Below are 10,033 nucleotides of genomic sequence, written 5' to 3' on the forward strand. Positions count from 1 at the left end.
GAAGCCACCTCCCTCCCCTAGGCACATTTAATTTGGTTAAAATTAATTAAATTTAAATTTAATTAAGTCTTTTACTCTGTACAGACTTCCAGCATAAATGCTGCACATCATTATAGTCTGTGGGTCTGAGCCCTTCCCATCTCCTCCCCTTCCCAGATACTTGCCACCCAGAGACAATAATAAATGAGCCCAAATATCACCCAAGTAAGGAAGAGACCCTGGAGGTTCTGCTTCTCAGAAATCCCTGAAGATCCAGAGAAGAGTCTTTAGGGGCGGTGATTAGATGTTAGGCCATGTTTACACCTTACAGGAATGTTACCTTTTGCTTAGGGAGTAAGAATTGGCTGTTACTCTATTGTTCCAGGACAAAATACAGATTTGGGATCAGGGGAGGATGAGACACAGGATAGTGGAGGAGCTCTACTGTTTGATGCTGGAGTTGAATGCAGGGCCTTACGTGTACCAGGCAAGTGCTCTACCACCAGCTCTGCCAGACACATACATATATACTTACATGTGTATGTACACAGGCACACACGCACACACCAGTACTGAGGCTTGAATTCAGGGCCTGGATGGTGTCCTTGAGCTTTTTTGCTCGACTAGCATTCTACCACTTGAGCCACAGCTCCATTTCTGGCACTTTTGGTGGTTAACTGGAGATCAGAGTCTCATGGACTTTCCTACCCAGACTGGCTTCAAGCCACAATCCTCAGATCTTAGCCTCTTGAGTAGCTAGGATTACAAGTGTGAGCTACTGGCACCCAGCTGTTAGGCATCCACAGCACGTGCAGTTTCTCCTCAATGGCAGTACTTGCAGATGCCAACTATAGTTGTTATATTTGAATTTCAGGTAACAATGAACAGTTACTAAATGTACGTATGCCTGAAATACTTGTGTTTAATTGAAATCCCAAATGTATAGGCTTGAGCCATGGGCACCCTACTTTCCTTTTTTGGGGGGAGGAGAGGGAACTGAAGGTTAAACTCAGGGCTTGGTTCCTATTAAGCAAGTGTTTTACTACTTAGGCCACACCCCCAGCATCATTTCTTACTTCAATAAACATTTGGGGTACTTACTATGTGCCAGCCACTGTCTCAGCAGAAGGAAAAGGCAGCAAACAAGTGAGATGTATTTCTACTATCTAGGGCTTGCTTACCAAGGCAGACAGACAGATGGATGCGTGCAGACAGTGCAGGGAAGTGGTAAAGGGGAGACCTGTGGTAGGATCAGGCTTCTCTGGGCTGGTGTCTGACTGGGAGGACTGGCCGGTGGGAGATGTGCAAGGACAGAAGCAGAGGCCTTCCACCTGGAGGAGCATCACCTGGCGGATTTGCAGAATCTATCTCTTTCTGTCATATAAACACTCCATCATGGCCAATTCACTTCTAGGAAATCAGGAAATTAGGTTTGGGCTTCAAAGTACAGGGAACCAAATGGCTATCTTTCTGGAGCTTCCAGCTCCAGGCCTTGTATCCTCAGCCCCTTCCTCCCCTAACGTCCCTCCTCCCCCCACCACCCTCACCTGCTCCTTCAGCAGATATGCCTGCTCCTACACACCAACCAGGCTTGCTGCAGCTCTAACCCAGGAAGACTTTCTTCATCTCTCCATGTCTGGTGCAGGTCCATCCATCAAGGCCCTGGGCACCATTGCCTCCCTCTGTTGCAGTTTATAATATATCACAAGGTCCTGATTTTGGAAGAAACTAACGTTAAAACCAAAAGTTTTGCTGGGCACCAGTGGCTCACACCTGTAATCCTAGCTACTCAAGAGGCTGAGATCTGAGGATCACGGTTCAAAGCCAGCTTGGATAGGAACATCCATGAGACTTTTATCTTCAGTTAACCACCAGAAAACCGGAAGTGGCACTGTGGCTTAAGTGGTAGAGTGCTAGCCTTGAGCTGAAGAGCTTAGGGACAGGGCCCAGGCCCAGAGTTCAATACCCACAACCAACACACACACACACACACACACACACACACAAAAGTATAGCCAGACATCAGTAGCTTACACCTGTAATCCTAGCTACTCAGAAAGCTGAGATCTGAGGATTGAGGTTCAAAGCCAGCCTGGGAAAGAAAGTCCCTAACCTTCTTATCTCTAATTAACCAGCTAAAAGCCAGAAGTGGAGCTGGAGCCAAGTGGTAGAGGGTCAAGCCTTGAGCCAAAAACCAAGTGCAACTGGCTCACACCCCTAAATCCTAGCTATTTGGGAGGCTGGCTGAGATTGGGAAGATCATGGTTTGAAGCCAGCCTAGGTAGAAAAATTAGTGTGACATCTTTTGAACTTAGAGGGCTTCTGTGGAGAGCAGTTGGTGTGAGATTCTGGGGAGGACCCCTGTAGCCTTCCTGTCTACTGTCACTCCAGTGACCATCCCAGGCTGAGAGCAGCCTCTGCCAGCCTCCTGGCTGCTTGTTCCCCTTTCCTTCCCCTTCCTGCCCCCATCCCTCTATCTCTCTCTCTGCCTAGCATGAAAGCACCATTAGAGTTAAGCGGATTTCATGCTATTTTCAAAGTCATTTTCCATGGAAAATTTTTTATATCATTAAACCTACTTTCTGCTCCTTCTCATCTCCCTAAACGTTCCTCTACTCCTCTTTCCTCCATGAGAATACTTAAGAACCTGCCAGTCACACCCTACAGGTAAGCCTGGTGTCACTACTGGGGAGGAAAATCACACCAGGTTCCCCTGAGAAGGGGGGCAGACAGCGCATGCGTGGGGCTGGAGCAGGCTACCTTGGAGGTCCCAAGCTTTGCTTCTCAGCCTGCCCAGTCCTTTCTGGCAACTGCTTGGTGTCAGGTGCCTGTTTCCAGTTTAGTAGCAAAATAGGTTTTTGTTGTTGTTGTTTTGTTTTTTCCTTATGGTGCTGAGGATCAACTCCCGGGCAAATACTTTATTACTGAATTACATTTTCAGTCCCTGAGTGAACCTCTCCCAGCAGCCACCCAATGGCATCGGGGGAGTACACAGGCATGTCTTGTAGACTCATAGGAAGCCTACCCTTCTAGAAGACTTGATCCTGAGCAGCTTTGGTTGGGTGAGTAGTCGGGATAAGCTATGAGAGGCCAGAAAAAGCCAGCACTGCTTCCGCACCTTACCCCTGCATTTGTACAGTTCACATGGATGCATCTGTTGCAAAACAAGAGTTAAAGCCAATAGATCTCCTAAGCTTACAGCCTAAACCCTGGCCTATGGAGATGGATGGAGAGGAGCCTGCTCTACTTGCTATGTCCTCCTGTGTGCAGGACTAAACAACACCTCGGGCAGATGATTGAAATATTTGAGGAACAACTTCATGTACCATGGTAGAGGAGATTATCTCCCCTGAATTCAGGACCTTTCCTCCGCTCCCCCCACCCCCCCAGTGGAAATCTGAGTGATAAAGGAAAAGAATTGCTTGTGTTCTACCTACTTGTTTTCTTGTTTTGTTTCGAGTGAAACTTTTATACTTAATATTTTTAGAACTGATTACCTCCCTCCTGGTGACACAGAATGTTGTCACGGCATAAAGAACCTCACATTCTGCTTTTTTTCTTCTTTTAATTTTTGTTTATTTTGTGCCCGTCTTAGGGTTTGAGCTCAGGATCTCTAACTCTTCCTTAGCCTTTTTTCCCTCCACCCTGAGTTTCTACCACTTGAATTGCAGCTCACTTCCCATTTCATGCTTTTTTTTTGGTCAGTTGTGGGACTTGAACTCAGGGCTGGGCACTGTCCCTGTGCTTTTTCCATTCAAGCCACGGTGTCACTTCTGGTTTTCTGGTACTTAATTGGAGATGAGTCTCATAAACTTTCCTGCCTAGGCTGTCTTTGAACCAAGATCCTCAGATCTCAGCCTCTTGAGTAACTAGGATTACAGATGTGAGCCATCAACACCCAGCTCCAGATGTGTTTTTTGTTTTTTTTTTTAAGACCCCTCTGCTCCAGAAATTAGAGCACTGGATCTGGCTGACTGCAAGGCTGAGAGCAAGCAGTATTCAGCCTCAATTAGGTTTTTGGGGGGGGAGGGAAGGGGGGGAGGGCTGGGAGGACAATGGCCCTGGGCTTGAACACTGGGCCTGGGTACTGTCCCTGAGCCTCTTTGTGCTCAAAGCTATCCTTCTACCACTTGAGCCTCAGTAACACTTCCGGCTTTTTCTGTGATTCATTAGAGATAAGAGTCTCCCTGCCCAGATTGGTTTCAAACTGGGATCTTCAGATCTCAGCTTCCTGGGTAGGATTGCAGGCATGAGCCACCCTCTCCCCCTCCCCTGCTTCAATCTGGTTTTTTATGAGGCAGGTTGGGACTGTACTCTCATACCCAAAGAGGGAAGGAATTTTAAATAAGCTGTTCTGGGCCCACTGGGAACCAATAAACTTTTTGCTGCACCAGATTGCCACCTGCTGGCCATACATTGGTATCACAGCCAAATAGGAACACCCCTTGGTCAAACTTTTTTGTTGTTGGTGATGGTCAAGGGGCTTGAACTCGGCCTGGGCCCTGTCCCTGAGTTCTTCAGTTCAAGGCTAGCACTCTACCACTTGAGCCACAGAGGCACTTCCAGTTTTCTGGTGGTTAATTGGAGATAAAAGTCTCACGGACTTTCCTGCCTGGGCTGGCTTTGAACTGTGATCCTCAGATCTCAGCCTCCTGAGTAGCTAGGATTACAGGCTAGAGCCACCAGTGCCCGGCTAGTCAAACCTCTTCACAACCTTAAATTAAATGAGCAGGAGGGCTTCAGTGGAGACTCTAGAGCTAAATCCAGATCATGAGACAGAATCAACAATGCCCTGGGTTAAGTGCTAGGGGAGGAGGTGGGTGCAGACATGGAGAAAGGTCTAGAAGAAATGAGAAGAGGGTAGAGGTTAGACTAGGTGGGCCTCATTAAGTTTGAATTTTTCTGCTAAGGGAAAGAGAAATCCAGCAGAATGAGAGGAAGGTGTTAGTAAGATCCTTCTGGCCTTTGTCAGGAGAAAGCAACAGGATAATCTGAGAGGAGGCAGATTCAATTTGCAGATCATTTCAGTATCAAAGATGAGAGCAGCTGCTGGCATAGATTACAAGGTGGCTGTGAAGGATGGAGGGGGAAATGGTCTGAGAAATATTTAGGAAGTAAGACTGATTAGGTTTGATAGAAGCCAAATCTCAATGTTGGGCACCTATGACTCACAGCTGTGATCCCAGCTACTACAGGAGGATGATCTAAGGATCATAGTTAAGAGCCAGCTTGAGCAGACAAATCCAAGAGACTCATCTCTACCTAGCCAGCAAAATGCCAGAACTAGAGGTAGAACTAAAGTGGTAGAGCACTAGACTTGAGAGTGAAAAGGCTAAGCAAGAGAGTAAGGCCCTGAGTTCAAGCCGCAATGCTGGCACACACATGTACATGCATACACAAAGGAGGAAAGAGATAAATGCACTTACTAGCTGGGCACTATTGGCTCACACCTGTAAAACTAACCACTCAGGAGGCTGAAACCTAAAGATCCTAGTTAAAAGCCAGTTAACCAGCAAAAAGCCAGAAGTAGAGTTGTGGCTCAAGTGATAGAACACCAGTCTTCAGTGAAAAAAAGCTAAGGGATAGCACTCTGGCTGAGTTCAAGCCCCAGTGCCAGCATGCATGTGCATACACACACACACACCACACACACATTAAAAGAAAAAAAGCAGAGGATCCGCTATGTGCCAGGAACTAATCCACCTGTTTGGAAATATAGTATTGTAAGCATGTCAGGGGGGGAAAAAGGTGGGGGAGGGACTCTACTTTTCTCAAGGCCTATTTCTGTCTGATACGGAAGGGTAAAGAAGAGGTGGTAGGAAATAAGCAAATAAGAAAAATATCAGAAGTGGAATATGAACCATCTAGAGAACGAAAAAGTAATAGTGACTCTCTGAAGCTGGGTGCTGGTGGCTCGTGACTATAATCCTGGCTACTCAGGAAGCTGAGATCTAAGGACCACAGTTCAAAACCAGCTCTAGACAACGAGACTCTTACCTCCACTCAACCACCTAAAAACAGGATGTGGTGCTGTGGCTTAAAGTGGTAGAGCTAGCCTTGAGCAAAAAGCTGAGGGCCAGCACTCGTTCCTTGAGTTCAAGCCCCATGACCAACAAACAAAACAAAACAAAATAGTGAAGCTTGGTGCTGGTGGCTCACACCTGTAATCCTAGCTATCAAGAGGCTGAGATCTGAGGATTGTGGTTCAAAGCCAGCCTGGGCAGGAAAGTCCATGAGACTCTTATCTCCAAAAAACCACTCAGAAAACTAATAGTGGTGCTGTGGCTCAAGTGGTAGAGCACTGGCCTTGAGCTAAAGAGCTCAGAAACAGTGCCCAGACCCAGAGTTCAAGCCCCACGACAGACAAAAAAAAAAAAAAAAAGTGACTCTCAAGCTGGGTCCCAGTGGCTCACACCTATAATCCTAGCTACTCAGGAGGCTGAGATCTGAGGATCACAGTTCGAAACCAGTCTGGGTAGAAAAGTCCATGACACTCTTACTTCCCATTAATCACCAAAAAAAGATGGAAGTGGAATTGTAATTCAAGTGGTAGGATGCTAGCCTTCAGCACAAAAGTTCAGGGACAGCACCTGGTCCCTTTGTTCAAGCCCCAGAAGAGCTCAGTTCCTACAGACAGAACATACAAATTAAACGTGGTGAGGTGGGGTGTGGTTTCTTTGTCTGACTGGGCCTAGCCTAAGCTCATAGCAAGAACTAAATTAGATACCTGGCATAGGAACATTAGTGCAGGCCTGGCCTTGAGCATATACAGCATTCGTGGACTCTCCTATCAGAAAGGACTCTTCATGTCCTTAGCTGTCACTTCTAGATCCAAGTCAAGGCCCAGACCCCAATGTAATTCCTTCTGCTCCCCAAGCCCTAGTTGTGAGCCCATCTCATTTCATTAAGACAGAAATGGGCACTCAGTCTCCATTTGCCAAAGAGGACTATGCGAACCAACAGCCACATTCAACAAAAACAAACACCACAGGTTATGAGGAATGTATCGCTTTTATTTCTTTGGTTTTGTTTGGTTTGGTTTCCAACTTTACTCTTAGAAAATGCAAACTCAGTCTCTTCCTGCCCACTTTGTGCCTCTTAAAGATCAGACTTGGAGAAGTGGCTCAGCACAACCCCCCCAGCAGGGACCAGGCCTGAACCTGTGATCTCGTGTGCCTCACCGCTCTCCTTTTAGGCCATCGACATTCTTTCTAAACCCTGTTCCTCTTGCTGAGCCTGCCACCCAAACTGGCACCAAAAATGTTCCTCTGAAAATATCTGGTAGAGGGTGCCACTCCCCAAAGAAACTGAAGGCGTATTCTGCCTAATGGGACAGATGGCTAGAATATTCCTCTTTCCCAGGAAAAGTAGAAAGCAGTCTTAGCTAGCCATCTTTCTCTATCCCCTCACCCAAACACACAGCTGCCCACACTGGTAAGGGAGCCCAGGCAATCCGCTTGAATCAAAACAAAGAAACTAAAACACAACTATAAAAACAGAACCAGCCAACAACCAAAGACAACACCAGTGCTCTTGTAGCAGGAGACCAGGTGATTGATTTTCTGGCTCTTTTCTGTCCTAGAGCCAGGAAATAACACAAGCATGCACTCCAAGTCACTGTAGCCAAAGGGCACAGTGGCCAAGCCAGGAAACAAGTCCCAAACTAGTCCCCGCCCTCTTGCTCTCAGCCCCTTTTAGCATCCCAGAGTCAGCCATCCACAAGGGTAAGGCCTTCATAAAGGGCTCGCTTCCACATGTAGTAGGTAGAGCGGGCAGTGAGGGGGAAGAGGGCGCTGAACTCCTTGTAGGAGGGGAAGCTCTTGGACTGGAAGCGCTTCTGCAAGAATAGCTTCGCCTGGGCCTTGAATGTTGTGGTGGGGACGTCCACCACCAGCAACTGGCTATTCTCCACACCCACTGCTGCCACCACAGGCTGGCTGGGCAGGGAATGGCTATGGGGCTCACCCGGGGCCATGGCGCCCTCTCTGGAAGGCCATCCTCCCTGAGTTTCCTCTGGATCCTTTTCTAAGGAAGCCCCCACTGCCGGGGTTCCTCCCGGCAGGGCCTTCACAGCCATCACATTCCCAACAGCCTCCTTCTCCTGCTGCTTCTCCTCAGCCTCCTGCTTCCCAGTGCCCACACATGGAGTTGGCACCTGGGGCTTGGCCAGGGCTCTGGGCCAGCCCCGGGCAAGACTCTTCCAGACCCAAAAGGTAGAGGGTGCCAGATGAGGGTAACGGAGACGGAAGCGACAGAAGGGCAGATACCCACTCAGCACCTGCTTGCGGGCAGCCACGCGCAGGCGTTTCTGCCAACGCGACAGGGACCTCCAGGGGGACGGGAGCTCTCGGGGAGCAGGGGGCCCCTTATCTGTGGCTTTTTCCACCGTCTCTGCCACCTCATCCTTCCAAGGGGGCAGAGTGTCTTTCCCCACAGACACAGGTTGGGGAGCCAGGGGGACTTCCACAAGCGGTTCTGGCTTGAAGCTGGGATTCTTCCGGAGGGCCTTCCGCCGCCAGTTGTAGTAGGTGGATCTGGAGATGCCAGGGAACCTGCTTTTGAAGCAGCGATAGGGCACCATTGTGTTCAGGGCGATGCAACGCTCCAGGTAGGACTTGGCCTGCTGCATTAAGACCATTCCTGGGCTGGACCCGGAGGGTGGAGAGCACCCTGGCCCCTTGGTGGCTTTCTCCCCTAGCAACTTTGCCATGGCTGTGGTCACCTCCCTAGGAGCAGGGTCCAGGGCAGGGTCTGCAGCTGAGCCCAGCAGCTCGTGCTTCCAGGCATAGTAGGTAGAGCGGGAGATCTCAGGGAACATCTGGAGGAACTGCTGCAGAGGCACGAGGCACCCGGCCCGATGGAAACTGTCCTGTAAGAAGTGCTTGGCCGAAAAGCGGGTGGCCACCTTCTGCCGGTGCTCCTGGGACTGCCGGCGCCAGCGGTAGAAGGTGCTCTTGGTGACATGGTGGTGCTCCCCCAGGTGAGAGTAGCTGAGGCCAGGCTGATAGGTGAGCAGTTCCAGGGTCTTGGCTGGTGGTGGCAGCTGGGCCAGCGAGGGAGGACCCGGCGCAGGGTGAGGAGCACCATCCACCTCCACCTCCTCCAGTCCCACCACAGGGGCAAAGTACTGATGGCGGAAGAGATGGCTGGTGAGGGGCTGGCCAGCCCACATGATGTGCAGCGTGGCCGGCATGTGGCCGCAGCGGCGTGGTCGGATGACCCGGTTAAAGTAAGGTCGGATTTTGAGGTTGCGCATGGGGTAGATAGAGTAGATGTTGCGCTGAAGGACAGAGGCCAGGGCGTACAAATGCCACACGTTGGAGAAACTGCTGGGGAAGCAGGTGGCCTTGACATCTGCATCAAAGATGGCCTCCAGTGTGGCAGGAGGCAGGCTGGTCATCTCCGGGGACTCCTCTGAGCACAGGGAGTAGCGCACGGCCTGTAACATCACTTTGGAGTCGATCATGCCCTGCAGGTAATACTGCCTGTGGAGCAGCATCTCCACCACAGTGCGGGCCCGCAGCTCCAGGCTGAGGCCCGTGTCCCCCCACAGGAGCATGCTGGCCGCTTCAAACAGCAGACTGCCCCCACCCTGGCACACCAGGGGCAGCATATTCCGGGGGGCATCTTCTGGGTACAGGCTCAGAGCCACAGAATCTACCTCCAGCACTTGGAGCCCCAGGCTCTCCTTCCGGCCACTGGGAAGGGTGAAGGAAGACAAGACCCGCTTGGCCTCCAGTGCGGCAGTCACAAGACCCTCCAGACCCAGGGAGTCCACGGCTTCCTGCAGCTCCCGTAGCACCTGCTGTATCAGCTCATCGCGAGAAGTCATCCTGAAAGGACAAAGGGCAGAGGTCAGAATAAAGTATCCACATGATACACACACCCCCAGCATTGGTGCCGTGTCCACTCCTACACTTTCTCCATTGCAGGTAACGGCTAACTAACTGCCTTCTTGAGTTTGTTTAGGTGCTCAGGGTTATGAAGGAGAGGATGGTCTCATCTCTGGAACCTGGCTTTGAATCTTGGCTCTGATGTTAGCCTCAAACAGCAA

At 50.0% G+C, this 10,033-nt stretch overlaps 1 protein-coding gene across 1 annotated transcript; it reads right to left on the reverse strand.

The window, feature by feature from the left end:
• Nucleotides 1-7,687: 7,687 nt before the first annotated feature.
• On the reverse strand, nucleotides 7,688-9,811 carry Vrtn (vertebrae development associated). Its single transcript, XM_042692861.1, has one exon. It carries the CDS (start codon nucleotides 9,809-9,811, stop codon nucleotides 7,688-7,690), a length of 2,124 nt encoding a protein of 707 aa, XP_042548795.1.
• Nucleotides 9,812-10,033: the final 222 nt, after the last annotated feature.

The sequence above is a fragment of the Dipodomys spectabilis genome, unplaced genomic scaffold (genome assembly GCF_019054845.1).
Source record: "Dipodomys spectabilis isolate Male_0828 unplaced genomic scaffold, ASM1905484v1 ptg000157l, whole genome shotgun sequence".
Classification (NCBI taxonomy): Eukaryota; Metazoa; Chordata; class Mammalia; order Rodentia; family Heteromyidae; genus Dipodomys; species Dipodomys spectabilis.